General features: G+C 37.3%; 1 protein-coding gene across 14 annotated transcripts in view; it reads right to left on the minus strand.

Moving 5' to 3' along the window:
• The window catches only part of RABGAP1L (RAB GTPase activating protein 1 like), a 773,530-nt gene that overhangs the window by 98,807 nt on the left and 655,441 nt on the right, over positions 1-19,282 (minus strand). Inside the window, exon 1 of one of the 14 annotated variants that reach the window (XM_064594301.1) lies at positions 543-846. The exons of 11 other annotated variants lie outside the window; for them this stretch is intronic. In XM_064594301.1, the coding sequence (XP_064450371.1) occupies positions 543-653 (111 nt within the window). In that variant the 5' untranslated portion in view covers positions 654-846. Of the gene's footprint in view, positions 1-542; positions 847-19,282 lie in introns of those variants that run through there. 2 more of the 14 variants (XM_045877416.3, XM_064594302.1) reach the window with 2 other exon arrangements.

The raw sequence follows: 19,282 nt of genomic DNA on the forward strand, positions 1-19,282 counted from the left end.
AATGGTTAAAAAAAATTACAAGTATTAAATCCGAATGATAATTGTACTAGAAGTTAATTTCATAATAGTTCTTAGTAATAACGTAAACATTCTGAAAGTTATCTGACTTTTAGATAGTTTGGTTCTCCATGTTGATGTTATAGCCCACTGGTAAAAATGTTACACTTCAAAAGACTGAATCATATGTGTTTAAATGTAGGTAACCTTCACCTAATAATCATATACATACATACAAGGCAAACACATGGGACACAGTGATATTTGCCACTATAAAACTCCTCTGACCCTCACTACATATGAAAGTATTAACCTAAGTTTTACTCCTAAAGCGCTTTAAAATGCACTACTAAACATATAATAGTGTTTAGTGATGTAAATAAATCATTAAAAACCTGTAGACCTTTTTGTAGCCTGAACACAAAGCCAAAAGCAGTACTTCTATTTTAATTCCCAGGAAGTTTTTCTCAGTTGCTATAGGAATACAGCTATCATATTAGAAAGGAAAAAAACAGCTCCAGAGTAATGTGCGAGGCACCACCTACCATAGACCTGGGCTTGCTGATGGCCACCAGACTAGTGAGGAAGTCTTCATCATGCCGTTGGCTGAAAACATGGGCGTCATAGGCCACCATAATGGAGATTTCTTCCATCATCTTGCCAGCTGGCCCTTCCACAGCACCAGCTGCTACCCCAGCTCCAGACCAGACTATCCAAGGAAAACGACTGCAGTTCAGTGCCAATGCCCACACCCACCTGAGTTTCAGGGGGCGGAGTATCAAAAATCCAGAAGGAAAAAAAGAAAAGGGAAAAAAAAAGAAAAGCAGCTGCTATCCCAGGCTTGTCTGGCAATTCACCCCCAGTAGAAAACCAAGGGAGGTCTCTTATCTGTGGAGGAAGTATACACTATAAACACCTTCTGCATTCTTAACACAGCAGCTGGAAAGTTCGGTTTTGGGAAATCTTCTTTCAGCTTCAAAAAGAGAAATAAAGAAAAGTTTTCTAACCGGAAATATCCTATAGCAAAATCAAACAAAACAAAACAAAAGACCGCCCCCAAAACTGATTTATGTTATGCTCTTGGTAATTAGAAACTTTCTAAGTTTATCTTCTTACTTCAGTATTACTTATATCAAGATTCTTCTTCTTGGAGGAGAAGTGGATTTTCTTACAGCTTATTTTTCCACATTCATAAAAAATAAATAGATGGCAACCTTTAGTTTTTCAGAATTTCTAGAATTCTTGGTGCGGTTAAAAATTATCTCCTGAAGTATGAAAAAAAGAGATTCTTTTTCACCTCTGATTATTTCTGTTAAAGAAAAGTACCAAAATATAAAAATGAAACAGGGACTGCAATATCAATTAATTATCATTTCCCCTTCTCCCACTAAAAAACACACAAATATTTTAAATAAAATTCTTGCTTTGGGGAACTTTGTTTTCCGTTGTTATTCAGAAAGCAACACAAAGGTACCATTTCTAAACTTATGGTTTTTCTCCCATAGATAAAAGTTCTCCTCTTTTTTTTTTTTAAGCTTAGAGGTTTCTTTTAATTACCCATATTAGCAGACAGTCATGAACTGGTGGTGTCTTAGCCACCAGAGGTGTTTTACAGTTGGAAACCATAAATGAATCTCAATACGCCCTAATGAAAAATTTGAAAGCTGCCCATAATTATCATTACAAGGCTGCCTAAACTACCAGGAAATATAATGTATGCTAATTCCATGGAAAAAGTATTAAGCAAATAAAAAGGGGGAGAACAAATGAAGCTCCTCCAAAAGTTGTTTTTCTAAAATTTCTAATTAAGCTATTATTGTCTCTGCTTTTTATAGATTATGACATTGCAGTACCATGAGAAATATCATTTGTTAGAATTAGAAATCAATTTGCCAATGTTTGTCTATAATCAAATGCAGATACTGGTTGGAATTTTTAGCCCTAATTACCAATAGCATTGTTATGTTGTTTAATTGTTTGCCTTTCAAAGGACAAAACTTAGAATGAGATTCATGGTGTCTATTTTCCCCGAAGTACCTTCACCTAGATTAACATGATTACTTAAATAGCACCTTGTTCCATTTAACTATGATTAGGAGAATTTTGCAATTGCTATGTATTCTAGATTACACACACACACACACACACACGGAAGGAGAAAAACACCTTATTGCTAGGAAACAGAAGCAAGTCTAATAGGCTTATTTTAAGAGAAAATGCAATACTTTCAATAAATCTTCAAGATTAAAACAGCCTCAAACTGTGCTTGACCCTCGTTGAAGCCAGTAAAGCATTTTCACTTCATTTTTTGCTACAATGCAGCTTTGTCTCTTATGCTTTATTTTTGTCAAAAAGTTTCCCAGCATATTTATCTTAAGGCTGACTAACCAGGTAAAAATTGAACGGTAATCAAGAGACAAGGTTTCATAAAGCGTCCAGGCAGTTCATACCTTTTAAATTCCTTTTTATCTTTTCAGAAGTACTGTAAAAGATACTGTGAACCTCTTCACGCGTTCACTAGCACCAGAAGGTTTCAGGTTTATCTTGCAGCACCATTTTCTAGATGGGAAAGCAATTCCTCTTGCTTTCATGTTTTTCTTTGCTGCAGTGACTCAGTGCTTCTACCCTGATACCTGAATAAGGTACGCTGACAAAGACACCTGTTGTGGAAGGTAAAGAAACTACTTCCCATAATGCCTCACTCCCTGCTGGCAACCGCCCAGGGGCAAACAAGAATTATAAACCACATTCGAGCAATTGCCTATGCACCCCGGGAGAGCAATTCAGTGTAACAATGGGTAATCTTCTTGGTTAGGAAGAACACTCATAACCCAAGGGGAAAAAAAGGACCAGAAAAACAATATCAAAAAGTTCAGGTGTTATGTATTAAACTCAGAAACTATTTAGGGATCAGGGGTGTAAGAGTACAAAACAATTTTAGGAACATAATCAGAGGCTGTAAAGATACTTTTAAAATTACATAAACAGAAGCTAACGGCTTTAAATAATGCAGTCCTTTCAGAATTCCACACAGGTTCTCAGGTAAACAATCATGTATTTTTTAAAGCTTCTGATTTATTACCTACAAAAGATTGTTCTAATTAGCCACAGCCACTGGAATTATTAATAACTTTTCATTTCTAAATCTAAGAGGTCCTCTATCAAAGCCAGAATGCATGCATTTTCTAGAGCAAGGGTTCCCTAAGTTAGACTTGCACCCTTCATTTTTGTCACCCTTACAATGGTCCTCCATACTTGACTTTCAGAGTCTGGGCAGGAAAAATTCCAATGTTTCTTTTCTCTTACAATTAAATGTATACTTGTGGTCCCAACAAAATGCATACTTTTTGAAAACCGATGATCTATTTAAAAACCTGTCTTTGAACTGGCCTTTTCTCCAGTCTCAGAAATACCCTCCCCAAAGTTCAGGAGCCCTGTTACAGTCATGTTTACAAACAGTCCTCTACTCCCTTGCAAGACATCTTTCTTACTCTTTTGCCTGTTCCCCTGTGAACTGATCCCACGGATGTCCCAGGAATGTTTCCACCTAAGTTTCTGCAGTCCTCTACTTCGCACCACGCAGCAACACTGAAAAAAGCCGTGGGGGTGGGGAATTACCTGAGATCAAGGGGTGTAGCAGCATTTGCTGCTAAAATTTACCAGGCAAGGACTGTATATCCTACCGGCAGCAGAAAACAAGGCGGCAGTAGTAACCAATAGAGGGTCGCCAGTTCAAGCAGGAACTAGCTAGCAGTCTGTTCCAGGGCAAGTCATTCAACCTCCCTAGGTTTCAATTTCCTCATGGTAATGTAAATTGAGAGGGATGGACTAGATCTGAGGTTTTCACGTGCGCTCAGAAACTGTCCAAAGCTAAGTATCCAATTTCCCTCCACTAAACAGGCTTACTGGGGGATTTGAAGGTGGAAATAACTTTTTAATCTCTATCAGAATAAAAAACAAAGGGTAACATTAATCCCAGATGTTAAGAAAGTCGGGGTTGCTATAATGTGTCCCCAAAAGGCAGTCGATTTTGTACCCTACTTTGGATTTTCTAATGCCAACTCTTTTGCCTATGAAGAGGATTCAGTGACAGTGCGGATACTTTTTATTAGTTATTCTTTACAGTCTTTTCAGTTTAGAGGCCAACCTGGCTACAAAAAGCCTCTCCAGATCTCATTAAGATAAGAAAATTTTAGTGAATAAAATATCTTTAATGATTTGTAAGTGCCGTTTTAACATTTTACATAAGACGATTTTACTATGGTAGCTGATTTTGTTCCGACAATCATTCTTCTAGGATTATTACATTTTAACAACAACATACCCGGGTCATACTGAGTGAGTATGAGTCTAATAAACCATTCCTGGCCTTCAGAGAACATCTGTTCTCACGTGTCAAATGTAGGTACAGCCAAAACAAAAAATCAAGGAAAACATGAATAAGATGTGAACATTTTTTAAATTTCTGTGTTCTCCCCAAATGCAGCAAAGCAGCAAAGTAGCTTTATGATGGGAGTGGTATTCAAATCAAAGGAGCAAATATGTGAAAAACAGACAGCATGTCTTTAAAAAGAGCCACAAGATGGGGAGCCTGGGTGGCTCACTCGTTAAGCATCTGCCTTCAGCTCAGGTCATGATCCAGGGTCCTGGGATCAAGCCCCTGCTCAGCGGGGAGCCTGCTTCTCCCTCTCCCACTCCCCCTGCTTGTGTTCCCTCTCTCGCTGTGTCTCTCTCTGTCAAATATACAAAAAAATAAAAAATAAAAAGAGCTACAAGAGTGGCTGCAAAGACCCTTTCCCCATGCCTCAGGTTCTGCTTGTTGAACTTCTCACAACAGCCATAAAGTCGGGGCAAGATGGAAAGGAGAAGAAAAGCACCAGGGAAGAAATGTGGTCTCAAGGGCAGAGGGTCTTCTGAGCCTTCCGCATGCAGAGGTGGAACCCTCTAGACACTCTCCTTCCCTCCCCGGTGGTTCTTGTGTGTTTATTCCTAAATCAGTCAACATAAACATTCATGAAGTGTATGTGACTCAGTTTTAAGAGATCTTCACAAAATATTCATGTATTGACATAAACAACTGTAAGAAAGACAAAATTCTACAAGTACTTTCTTAATCACAGAAAACCAATATTCCAAGTAGGTTTTACACTTAGGAGTGCACATTATAAAACCCAAGTGCTCTAAGTGGGGGAACAAAATATAACAGGAGAATGAGAAGTCACAGAAGTATCAAGAGCAGAAAGCTTTTCAGAGTATTTTGGATTTCAGAGTAGTCTAGTGACACATACTGAGTTTTTACAAAGGGAAAAGACCAAAAAGTAAAAGAAAAAGAAGCAAAATCTTAGTTTTCTTTAAAAAATCATGCAAAGGTAAATACAGAAAACCTTTATTCTTGTGTTGAATTCCAGCCATTCAGCTCATTATCTTTCCTATCTTCCTAGCAATTGCTAGGCAAATTCAAAACCCCAGAAAGCATAGATTCTTAAGGAAAAAAAAAAAAATCCCCAGAGTTAAAGAAAAGAAAAACCAGTGGGGCCTAAAATACTTGCCTAACAGCTATACTGGGTATCTTACTTCCTCATTCGTATCTCACTACAAAGAATGTGGGTGAGGGAGAGTCCAGACTGTGAGTCTGCAACTCTCTAGCAGTCAGCTTTTTACCTCATTTGTAACTCTAAAATCCACAGCCAACTGTTAAACGCAAAACAAGAGGCCCAAAATGGAGTCACTTTTGTGAAGCCCCACGTTACCAAACAGAGACTTCATTACAGTTTTGGCTCTCCCAGAAATGGAATCTTAAACCAGTCACTCAGAAATCGCCTGATCAGCACTAGTTGGATAATCTGCCTGACAGACCCCTTTTGAAATAATCAACCTACTTTTTTGCCTACTGTAACTTCTTTGTTCCTACTCCCTTTTGCTTACGAAAGTCTTTTCTTTGGTACAGCTCCTCAGAGCTCCTTCCTATCTGCTAGATTGAATGCTGCTCAAGTCATAAATCATTGGATAAAGCCAATAAGATCTTTAAAATTTACTCAGTCGAATTTTGTTTTTTAACACAACACATTCACTTAAACTTTACCTAACCAAAAATAAGTGTTTCCAGTGTTGTAAGCATTCACTGATATTTGCCAAGGATGGTTTCAGACACATCTAAAAACATGGCAATGCTTCATCGTGTCTCATTTTGATCAGAATACACAACTCACCTGTAATTACAAATAACTTTACCTTAATTTTTAAAGCATTCAAAATATTTTTTAAATTAAAAAAATTTTTTAAATTTTAAAAAAGTTTTACTAACAACCAAATCAAACCATTCCACAAGGATAATGTTTTAGATCCCCCCCCCTTTTTTTAAACCAAGATCAGAAGGTAGTTTTAGTTTTAGGGAACAGCAAAAAAGTGTGAACTAGTTTTATTTACATGTTCATTTGTTTCAAGTTCTTCCTGCAGGGCTGGTGACTCCAGCCTGGGTAAGTCCCTTTCCAATGGGCCCTCAGGTCGCTGCAGCAGTGGTGGGCTTGATGATCACCAGGGGGAAGTGGGTGGGGGCGCTGGGTTGAATAGGTGATGGGGATTAAGGAGGCACTTGTGATGAGCACCAGGTGATGGATGGAAGTGTTGAATCACTATATTATATACCTGAAATTAATATTACTGTTAACAAGAATTTAAAAACTAAAAACAACAAACCAACTTGATGAATTTGATGCTACATGAATTATATCTCAATTTAAAAAACCCAACAGCATTTGCTAAATGCTTGTAATGTGCATGGGAGTGGGGGGGGGGCTTACAAATTTTTAATATAGTAACATATAATCTAGTTATAATGATGACTAATAGGGGCGCCTGGGTGGCTGAGTCGATTAAGCATCTGACTCGATCTCGTTTCAGGTCTTAATCTCAGGGTCATGAGTTCAAGCCCCATGTTGGGCTCCACACTGAGTGTGGAGCCTACTTAAAACACACACACACACACACAAATAATAACTAATGTATCCTTAAAAAGTCTTTTATAATAATAATAGGAACTAATATGTAGTAAGCATTCACTATGTCCTAGACATAGAATCCCATTTAATCTTCACAATAAGCCTGTGAACTAGGAACTATAATTATCCCTTCTTCTCCACTGAAGTATGGAGAAGTTTAGTGATTTGACTCAATTATCACAATTAGAAATGGAGCTGATAAGATTCAAAAACCAGTGTGTCTGGCTCCAAAGTGCATGCCCTTGACAATAAGGGAAGTGAGCAGACATAAACTGAGAATCGGCCATGTGCCAGACACCCCTGCTTTTCAAATACTGATATCTCCTTCCCCTGCCCACCCCCCAGAACACAATACACTATGTTTGCCAAGTAATGCCATCATAAGTGACTTTAGGACTATAAGAGTGTGAAGTCTGTCTGCATACAGGAAAGCCTGCATGGAAAAGACGGAATGGATTTGGATAGGCAAAGTGAAATCATTTTTTACAGGGAAAATAAGCCTGGTCTCAGTGCTGATATTGGTGGGGTATAGTAGGAGATAAGATTTCAAAGGCAGGTTTGAATTGGCCTGTGGTAGGTTTCAAATATCAGGTCAACAACTTCGGAAAATGCGGAGTATAGGCCAAGGGCGGCCACTGAAGACTACAAAGTTTTTGCCTTCCTAGCCTCCATTTCTGTCACTAGAGGAAGGACCTATATTATAAGGGTTAACACATGGGCTTCAGAGTTCAGAATAACCTGGGGTAACATCTGACTCTGCCACATACTAGCTCTGTGACCATAAGCAAATTCTATAAGCTGTCTTACCCTTGGTTTTGGCATCCATACAATAAGAAAATAGTAACAATGTTGTTACTATGAGGGATAATAAGATAATGCACATAAAATCCCTTAGTAAGCTGTCCCGCTCTAGAAAGCATTTGGTTAATGATGCTGTTATTTGCTGTTATTATCAATATTAATAAAAATGATGTCTGCCGGGACAAGATCATTTTTTAACACCGAAGAGAAGATGGAATTGTAACTTTCAGAACTGATAACTTTCAGTATCCGAGAACACAATGTCTCCATTTTCTATTTCCTTATCCAATTAATAAAAATCCAGGAGAAAGAAATAGATGATGTCACACAACTCCAACCTTCCACCAGTTTTCCCTAAGCAATTAAATGTTTTTAGATGTTGCTTTATTTGGGAGCAAATGGGTTAATTCACACGCATCCTTCTGTCAGAAATCACTGAGACAGGTTAGAGGACATGAAAGGTTGATAATGTGTGTGTGTGGAGTCTCTTGTACTTTTGCAGCCCTCTCCAGTTTCCTGATGACAATGCTGACAGAGTTTAATCAATTACCTCTTATTAAATTAAGCAATTGTGACAAGAACAGGGAACAAAGAGAGCATTTGTTGTATACCGATATTCATCTGTTGTAACCTGATCAACAAAACACTGTTACTATGGGCTAACATGTGGAAATACATAATCCTTCTTTATAATTGTATTATAACAAGATTTTCCATTGTTCATTGGTACCTTAGAATTAAGAAATATCCTATACAATGGTTTAGAGTAACAGCTTATCTGGAAGCTTAGACCTGACCAATAAAATTTTAATCCATTTCATTTCAAAGAGATCAACTGAGTTTGATGAGTGTAGGAGGAGGGAAGAGAGAAGTAACACATTATTATTTTTTAAAGATTTATTTATTTATTTGAGAGAGCAAGAATGAGAGAGAGAGAGAGTACATGAGGGCGGGGAGGGTTAGAGGGAGAAGCAGGTTCCTCGCCGAGCCGAAGGCAGTCGCTTAACCAACTGAGCCACCCAGGCGCCCCGAAGTAACACATTATTTAACATCTACTGTGCTGGGATGGAGCTTTAACTACACTCTCCTAATTTTTACAATAATACTATGAAGCTGGTTTTATTATCCCCATTTTACAGAAGAGTAAACCACTGCCCTATGGGTTTAAGTAATTTAAGGCCACACTGCTAGTATATGAAAACCATGATTAAAACTGAAATATGTGATTACACAGGCTGTGTGTCCCCCCAACCCCCAACAGGTTCATAATAAAATGAATTCAAGAAAGAAGAAAGTAAACTCAACTTGGAGATCCTGAAATAGAAGCTTCACAATTTCCAAAGCTGCACTTTGTATCTCTCTTCTCTTAGTATTTTGTTTTAAATTTTTTTTAAGCAAGTTCTATGCCCAACATGGGGCTTGAACTCAGGACCCCAAGATCAAGGGTCACATGTTCCACCAACTGAGGCAGCCAGGCGTCCCCCTCTTAGTATTTTCCTTTATTATTATATCATTGTATATTCAAAATATGAACTAAAAACTCATTTTGGGGGCGCCTGGGTGGCTCAGTCGTTAAGCGTCTGCCTTCGGCTCAGATCATGATCCCAGGGTCCTGGGATCGAGCCCCGCATCGGGCTCCCTGCTCCGCGGGAAGCCTGCTTCTCCCTCTCCCACTCCCCCTGCTTGTGTTCCCTCTCTCGCTGTGTCTCTCTCTGTCAAATAATAAATAAAATCTTTAAAAAAAAAACAACTCATTTTGCATCTAACAGTATTATTTATAAGGCATTTGCAAATAGGAAGAAAACTGAGGCCAACTACTGAGAAGTGTAATGCACATATTAACAGTCTGCTACAATAGAAAATATCGTGTGGATGGAAGCAGCATTCCTTCAATGACCTGTCAACAGCAGCTTCTCTGTGGTTTAAAATTGGCCTTTTGTTTGCTTTAAGACCAAGAGTAAGTTGCTCAATGGGTTAATAGAAAAATAACAAAAAGGCCTTAATATTTTTTAACAGTGGTCTTAGTAGGAGTGGTAGCAATTTCATTCACTTCAACAAGAATGTATTTATTTTTATTTTCTTAAAGATTTTATTTTTAAGTAATCTCTACACCCAATGTGGGTCTTGAATTTACAATCCTGAGATCAAGAGTCATATGCTCTACCTACCAAGCCAGCCAGGCAACTCAAGAATTTATTTTTTATGTTCAATCTAAAGTATTTTCCCAGGGGCGCCTGGGTGGCTCACTTGGTTAAGCGTCTGCCTTCGGCTCAGGTCATGATCCCAGGGTGCTGGGATGGAGTCCCACATCGGCCTCCCGGCTCAACGGGGAGCCTGCTTCTCCCTCTGATCCTCTCCCCTCTCATGCTGTTTCTCTCTCTCTCTCAAAAATAAATAAATAAATAAATAAAATCTTAAAAAAAAATTAATTAAATAAAATATTTTCCCAAAAATGGTCATTTCAGGTTTAAGAACTGTCATAAAGCATCATCATAACATATATTGCTCCAATATCATGATTTTTATTTTTTACCTAAAAATAGCTAACATCCTTACGTATTACTTATAAAAGACAGCAGGAAGTTAAGAGAGAATATTAGTGTCTACATAGCTGCCCAAGGGTTTACTTTCAGTTACGAATTCTAATGCATTACGATGCATCCTTATTTAAAAGTGTCCCTTTGGTGGCTCAGTTTTGGTTTCTGCTCAGGTCATGATCTCAGGGTCCTGAGACTGAGTCTTGCATCAGGCTCCGTGCTCAGTGTGGAGTCTGCTGGAGATTCTCTCCTTCTCGCTCCTCCTCTGCGCCTCCCCACACACTGGATTGCCTGTGTACTCGTGCACACTCTCTCTCTTTCTGTCAAATAATGAATGAATGAATGAATGAATGAATGAATGGATGACTAAATAAATAGTCTTTAAAAAAAGAAAGTCTCGGGGCGTCTGGGTGGCTCAGTCGTTGGGCGTCTGCCTTCGGCTCAGGTCATGATCCCAGGGTCCTGGGATCGAGCCCCGCATCGGGCTCCCTGCTCTGCGGGAAGCCTGCTTCTCCCTCTCCCACTCCCCCTGCTGTGTTCCCTCTCTCACTGTGTCTCTCTCTGTGAAATAAATAAATAAAATCTTAAAAAAAAGAAAAGAAAAAGAAAGTCTCTTTGGGGGGCACCTGGCTGGCTCAGTCAGTGGAATGTGCGACTCTTGATGTTGGGGTTGTGACTTCCAGCCCCCCCCACTGGGTGTCAAGGTTACCTGAAAATAAAATCTTTAAAAAATAAAAAATAAAAAAATAAAAATGTCCATTTGGGACAACTTAGCATGCATTTGTGGAGAATTTTAAGTATGCAACATGAGATTACAGTTTATAATACTAAATGACCAAGCTGAGACTAGAGCAATGTATATATGCTGGCAAATCTGTATAAATGATCAGATCGTAAAACTGAATACAAATATATATTAAATATTGATTTATGGGTAATTTTAATTTATGTAAATATAATGCCTTTTGCTTCTCCTAATGGCCATCTAGCTTTTGACACTTTACTACTTACTAGTATCTGTACTCCAAAGAGTACAAAAAACAGGGAATGAAGGAACAACTCTAATTAGTGATTAATTGGTAGGTGTTATTTCTAATCATCTCTGTCAAATGACTACACTAGAAAAACAACTAAAAATTAAGAGCTAAAATAAAATGTTCATTATTTGAAAATTTTCAATTAAATATTTTTTCCATACTTTCTATTTTCTATTCCCATGTATAGAGGAGAGCTGTCTAAAGGAATTTCATAAGAAAACTGCCCCATGAGGTTGACTAAATAACAAAATTAATGTTAAGCAAGAAGTTCTGGTATTAAACTTTATAAAGAATAAAATGAATTTTTCCGGGCGCCTGGGTGGCTTAGATGGTTAAGCGTCTGCCTTCGGCTCAGGTCATGATCTCAGGGTCCTGGGATCGAGTCCCGCATCGGGTTCCCTGCTCAGTGCAGAACCTGCTTCTCTCTCTCCCTCTGCCACTCCCTCTGCTTGTGCTCTTCTATCTCTCTATCAAATAAATAAATAAAATCTTAAAAAAAAAATGAATTTTTCCATTATCTGCACTTGGAACACATAATGGAAGCATCATTAACTGGCTGCTTTTATTAACTATTTTATTCACTATTAACAAAACTTGTGCTGTACTGCATGGAGCACTGGGTGTTACACAAAAACAATCAATTGTGGATCACTACATCAAAAACTAATGATGTATGGTGACTAACATAACATAATAAAATAAAATTAAAAAAAGAAAACTTGTGAATCTTTTACTCTAAAGCCACTCTTTAAATTTCAACAGGAACGTTTTTTTCCCTTCTCTCCATTCTTCCTCCCATTATCTATCTCCCTCATACACATCTCTTAAAAAATTATTTTTGTCCTAAACTATTTGATTCTTTAGTACATCGTGTATTTATCAGATAACTTACTAAGTATACACCTTTATATACATTTTTAAACTTAATTCCAGTTATTCTACATTGTTCCCTCTATACAAGGGTTGACAATATAAATGAGATATGAACACAGTACATGATCTTACAGATGGCACTTTATAAATGAGTCCTATATTAGCTGATTGTAGATAATTGTTCTATTATAGTTACTGCATCTACCAGTAATTCAATATTGCTAAAAAACAAAAACAAAACCCTTTATTTTATGTTAGGGTGATATCTTAATGAAGATATTTCATTAAAAAAAAAATCCCACTGATATGTACAGGGTAATTAACCATTGTGCAAGACGATATCCTAGGAGTTCGTTCCTGTGAAAGAAAATAGCTATAAATTTGTCCAAAGCCTCCATAAGAAAAAAATTATAAAGCAACCATTTTTGTAAAGGAGCTTCGTTCAAAGACAAAAGTTCTCTTTGAAATCACACACAGTTTCTCTTTAATGCAGACTGTGTTAGCACTATTAATATAAATTTCCTATGTTCTTTTTATTATTAATATATTTGTAAAAGTGGTCTTTAACCTTACAATGCCACAGAATACAAAGGAAGCAGTAAACAAATTTGCTGGTATTTTGTATTTACCCCAGGGCAGTTGAACAGAAGCAAAGGGAAGGAAATGGGTCTGAGATTTGGATAATAATACAACTCTCTATGTCATAGTGGGAAGACTTAAACCTCTGGCAAGTGAAGGCTAAGTGACAGGAATCTGACAGTACCTTGCAATGTTGACAGCACCACTTCCCACCCCAAAGCCCTTAGCTTACATGAGTCTTCTGAATTTCTGGGTCAAATAATCAAAAAATAAAACCATTATAGGTAATACTATTATCTCTACTTCCCTCTCCTAAAACCTTAATGTATTTCCTCTAAAAAGAAAATCGCTTCCTTAGCATTAAAAAACAGTATTTTAGAATTTTGTATCCAACCATTAGAAACCATTTCTTTACCCAGCATATATCACTGACAAGGTATTATGTTGAAAAAAAGTAAAGCAAATGATGAACATACAACAACGTTACTAAGAGGTTGAAGGGAGAAAAGCAACTGTTTACATTAAATATATTGTGGTTTTGTTTTGTTTTTACTACAAAAAGCCCATATATAAGTTACAAAAAAGATGCAGAAATCAGAAGAAACTCAAAGTGAAACAACTTCCTCTTGGTTTTAATGGTCAATAAAGAAATACATAAATTTAAAATAAATAAGTCTTTTAAGCCTTTACTAGCTATAGGTTTATTAGTTATTTTGGCAGTTGCTAAGCAACAGTCTCTTCTGTAAGGCACATGCAATTAACAGGTTTTCAGGAAAAGATAAATGCAAAATTAGGGAATAGTATTTGAAAAGCAAAAAGGAAAAAGTATTAACTTGCTAAACAGACTGTAACAGATTTAGTGACTTCTGCAATAGTGGTTAAACATTTTGTTTTCCACTGGCACCAAATGAGATGTTACTTTAGTACATTAACATTTTAACTTTATTTAAATGGTGATCATTATACTCAACAGCCTAATTATTTTGAATATCTCAAATTAAATCAGACCAGTATGCTCCAATTACTACTAACAGTGATCTCTATAGATCTCCTTCTCTGCCAGTATTTTCCTCAAATCCCCAGTTTCAGGGTAGTCACAGCCCTGGCTTGTATTTTTAAAAAATTTTATCCTACTGTGACATGAAATTAGTAAAGCTACAGCTTCACGATGCTGCTTAAGCTACTAGATCCCTGAAAAACTTGCTCTTCAACGTGAACATTTTGTTTTTAATTTTAAGTGGGCTCCAGGCTCAATGTGGGACTCGAATGCACAACCCTGAGATTGAGAATCACATGCTCGAGGTGCCTTGGTGGTGCAGTCAGTTAAGCATCTGATTCTTGGTTTCAGCTCAGGTCAAGATCTCAGGGTTGTGAGATCGAGCCCTCCATTGGGCTCCATGCTCAGCTAGGAGTCTACTTCAGATTCTCTCTCCCTCTCCCTCTGCCCCTCCCACTTGTGCACACACTCCCTCTCTCTCTCAAATAAATAAATCTTAAAAAAAAAAAAAAAAAAGAGTTGCATGCTCTATCCACTGAGCCAGCCAGGCACCCCTGATGTGCACATTTTGTAATAACTCTTTTTACAGATCTTACTATATCAACTCAGTGACTAAAGAGGAATACCCTTTAATCCATTGGGTATAATAATGGAAACTTTTTTAAAAAGGAAAATGGCAAATAACTGAATGGAAAATTACTGTAAAATTTCAACTGTTGTGGGGGAAAGAAAAGATAGGAAATGGAATGCAATGCTATCATTTTGAGGATTCAAGGGAAAATTTCCCTCCCTATTCCTGTACTTTTCCCCTTCCTCATTTTTAATAATATGTTGCAAGTTGTGTAAATGGTGGAAGGTCATGACTACCAATCCCCTTGTTCCCAAAATCAATTCCTCTCTGACTTTTCTTAGTCTACGCCGAGCAAGCTTGATGCAGGGGCTAGTAAGAGTCCACTTTAATAAATGAGCTAAGGAAAAGAACTTACAAATGTGAAGTGCCTTGTGTCTGGGTTGCAATCATGCCTTATATTGGTTCTACAACCAAACACCTGTGATCTTAGAAAGGCAGCTTCTTATTTTATTTTAAAAGAACAGCTTTGGACTAAATGATTGGTAGAGTCTACTTCAGTTTAACATCCATAACTCCACCTTGAAGCATACTGTTATAAAGAATTATAATCTATTAAATAAATAAGTACTCCATCTTTAAACCTGCCGAGACGGGACACTTAATACCAGGTTAGTAGGATCTTTTGAGTGGTTTCTCTTTTTGTTTTCCATAGTTTGCCTCAGACCAAACTCAAGAATCTACCACGAAAATCTAATTGTCCAAATAAGAGTAAAAGGCTAAGAAAAATGCCCTCCCAAAAGTCAGCAAGCAGTTTGTAATGATATGCATGGCTAAGACATGAATTTTAATGACCTCTATTTTGTTTTCAACAGCTACCAGAATTAAACATGAGCAGACTCTTCAAACTGTAAAACTCTCCATTGAGTCATATAAATTTCTTAAACATGGCACTGCTAACATTTGGGGATGAATAATTTTTTCTTATAGAACGCTGTCCTATGAATTTTAAGATGGTCTACACCATCACTGGCCTCTACACATGAGATATTAGTAGTAGCCATTCCCCAAGGTTGTGGCAACTCCAAAGTTTTTGGACTTTGCCAAATGTCCCCGGGGTGCAGTGGGGGGGGGGTCTACCCTGAGTTGAGAACCATGAATATAGATCTGTATCTATAAATTAAAATTATGGAAAGGGGTTATTTTTAAATCCCAAATTGACCTCCAACCATAGACTTTTAAAAATAATTTCTATGATTTCAGGCCCTACTGATATCGTCTCAAACTCTATTGAAAATTACCAATATCAAGTGCAATTATGTTAAGAAATTGCATTCTGAGGGTTGTGGAAAGGGAGGTGGGTAGGTGGATGGGGTAACTGGGTGATGGGCATTAAGGAGAGCCCCTGATGTGATGAACACTGGGTGTTATTCACAACTAATGAATCACTGAACATTCTATCAAAAACTAATGATTACTATAAGTTGGCTAATTGAATTTAAATTTTAAAAATTACATTAAAAAGAAGAAAATTACCAATAAATGAGTCATTCATTAATATTTGTGAAGAACTTTCTTTCACTTTGACTCTATAAGGTTTTTGCCTCCAGAACATTTACATATTCTTCTTTTTTTTAGTTTTATTGAAGTATAATTGACAAAAAAAATTGTATGTATTTAAGGTATACAGTTTGATGTTTTGATATTAAATATTCTTAAAATTGGAAAAATCATAGTCAGTTACTGACAAATTCCTTGTGGTGTCTCATTGTTACAGACATTGTTTATATATCAGTATTAATTACTTATATGTTGGAATATATATTATTCAACTTCAACAATCAGTTTTATAAAGTAGTATCCACGACTTTCAGACATAGGAGGGTTCTAAAAAGATGTCAGATTCTTAGGTTTCTGAAGGGGACCAGAATATGCTACCCCAAAATATGCCACAAAATATGCCTAAGGACTATTTTGAGCTGAAAGAAATTGAGAAGCTGCAGACACAGAGGGAACTCTCTGCCCTCCCCCCATCTGCCTAAAAGCAGAGTATAAATTTCCTTTTTGTAAAGAAAATTCCCATCTGTAAAGGGGCCCCCTCCACAACCCTTTTCTACTATTAGTTTCCCTCCTACATTTCCTAGTTACCTTCTCACAATTTACCCTCCTCCAAGCCCAAACCCCCTTCTCCTTTGTCTAGTCACCTCTCTACAATTTATCACCCTTTGTTAAAACGGTATATAAGTTCCCAGATCTAGCTGCCTCTTTGGGTTTTCATTTCTTTTCTGTGAAGTTGCTATTTATATAAAAAATATTAATATCAATAAAGAAACATATGCCTTATTTCCTGTTAATCTGTCTTTTGTCAGTTTAATTCATAGGCCCCTAGACACAGAACCTGAGAGGGTAGAAGAAAAGTTTCCCCTTACTTATGTTTCCAACCCATAATTTGTTGATGAAATTATCACGAAAAAGATGACAATTATATTTATTCATAAATATATACTACCCCATGGATACATAGAGTATTGGAATTGGCTTTAGAGAGTACTATCTAGTTCCTGATTTACAGAGGAGGAAACCAGAGGCTAGGGTTAGGCCATGAAAAAGTAAAAATTTCATTTTTAAAAAATGAGGGGAAGATGAAAGGGAAAAAGCTTAAGAAGGAAGAAGAAACAAAACCAGGAGGGAGGGAAGTAAAGCCTTTCGAGGGGTGTGGCTTTAGTGTGACAAACCAAAGCCTCACATACTGCAGACTTCAGTCCCTGGGATCCACACAGAACAAGAACTGGAGAAGTAATTAATGTAGTTTTACAGCTTTGAACACACTCAGTGCTTCCTGTCAAGGGCCAAGTGTTGCTGGAGGAGACCTGCAACAGACTGGCCAGATATAACTTCCCCGGGCGGTGGTAGACAGAACTACCTGGCTGCTTAGACTGACACTTTATAGCACTTGATTAACTGGATTTCCTGTTAAATGGTGGGGACCAAGGGTGTGTTGAGTATGTTTTAAGCTTTTATGTTTGGGAAGTTTTCCTTATGTGTTTATCCTGGGGTTTTTTAATCTAAAAGTCCAACTTTAAAAATATAATAAATAAAACAGAAATAAAAAAAAGGTAGATCCAGTAAAACATAGTGGTTGACCTTTGGCTGCTTCTATACAAGTTTTAGATTGTATTTTAAAGTTGTCCAGATGTTCCAATGTGTAATTGGTTAGTTTTATCTGAAAGCATTTGAATAGGCATAGGACTTTGTAATATTTTAAAATAAGAGCAAAAAGTATCTTCTCATTTAAACCGGCCATTTAATGAAAACAATGCTCTGTTAGTATAAACAAATAAAAAGGGCTGATGAACATCCATCCATCATTAAAAATGGCTTAGAAACAGTTCAAATACAAAAAGGTAGTTGGTAAAATTTCGCTGTATCTAACTTCAGTGAAGGTCAAGAGAACACAGTTACTAAGTGTCTCCTATTTATAGAGCAGAGTGCTAAACATCTGGAGTATCAGACTGAAAAACTCAAGAAACCCAGATCTTTACCAGTAGGCTGTAGAAGAAAATGAAAGAAATTTCTACACATGGGGCGCCTGGGTGGCTCAGTCGTTAAGTGTCTGCCTTCGGCTCAGGTCATGATCCCAGGGTCCTGGGATCGAGCCCCGCATTGGGCTCCCTGCTCTGCAGGAAGCCTGCTTCTCCCTCTCCCACTTCCCCTGCTTGTGTTTCCTCTCTCTCTGTGTCTTTCTCTGTCAAATAAATAAATAAAAAATCTTAAAAAAAAAAAGAAATTTCTACACATAATGAAAGTAAATATATTCATTCCTCATTCCCCATAAAAACACAAATAATAACCTCAGTCCATTTTAAAATGTCTTTGAATTGAGCCTTTCTTTTCACTGCTTTTAATAGTCCCTCTTTCTCAAGAGCCTTTGCTTAACAGATGCAGAAAACAAGGCCCATAGAAGGGGAATGAAATGCTTACTTCAGATTCTATGAAATCACAGGTGATGTATGGGCTGTTCAGGCCTTCGGGGGTTCTCTAACTCAACTGCTTATGTCAAAGGCCCCAAATAGAGCTGCTCAGTGGCAAAGCCCTCTTAAGTAAGGACCCTAATGGTAGCCAAAGCCTACCTTACCCTTGGTCTGTGTATAGGACACAGCCATTCCAGTCTTCCACAAAGCACAGCTAAGCCATTAGGGTTAAATAAGGTAGGGACACACTTCCTCCAGCACCATTTAGAATGGAAAAGTTCTAGGCCTGAATGGGGCCATCAGAGTGGTCCATGGTGGCCACTCTGATTTTGACTTTGCTGCAGACCCCCAAAACAAGACCAGAAATGGGTTAGTTTCTACGCCTAAAACATATGACCTTGACTCAATGGTAATTTTATATCTCATACTTAATATAAAATCAGGCTTTCCTCAAAATATGCTTTTAGATAATTTATTCCCTTTATTGAGAATATCAGACCCTCAAAAGCTTTGGGATGGGAGAGGAGGAGGGAACATTTTAAAAAGCATTAAAAAAATGCATTTACATTGAGTATTACAGTCAGAATTTTTAATAGGCAAGAAGTTTTATTTCAAATTCACTGGTGGAATCTATAAATATATCACTCATTTCCTGGTTGCTTAGGCCATTAAGGGTCTAATCTATTTCCTGAGCCGAAACTAGCTAATGGAAAAATATTTAGAATAGTAATTATCTAGTGAGATGGGCAGTTGGCATCTACTTACCCTAAACATATCCTTGGTCATAATTCCCTTCAGTAATTTATATGGTTTCTAAAGAAATAATCTCACTTTTTACGATGAAAGATCTTTGCTCTACCCCTAATGTTTTATGAATAAGGGCACCCATCTATGACATCCTTCAGTCTCAACACATGTGTACCA

The sequence above is a fragment of the Mirounga angustirostris genome, unplaced genomic scaffold, assembly GCF_029215605.1.
Source record: "Mirounga angustirostris isolate CCGP_5_RB_7025 unplaced genomic scaffold, mMirAng1.0.hap1 SCAF_6, whole genome shotgun sequence".
In the NCBI taxonomy this organism is placed as follows: Eukaryota; Metazoa; Chordata; class Mammalia; order Carnivora; family Phocidae; genus Mirounga; species Mirounga angustirostris.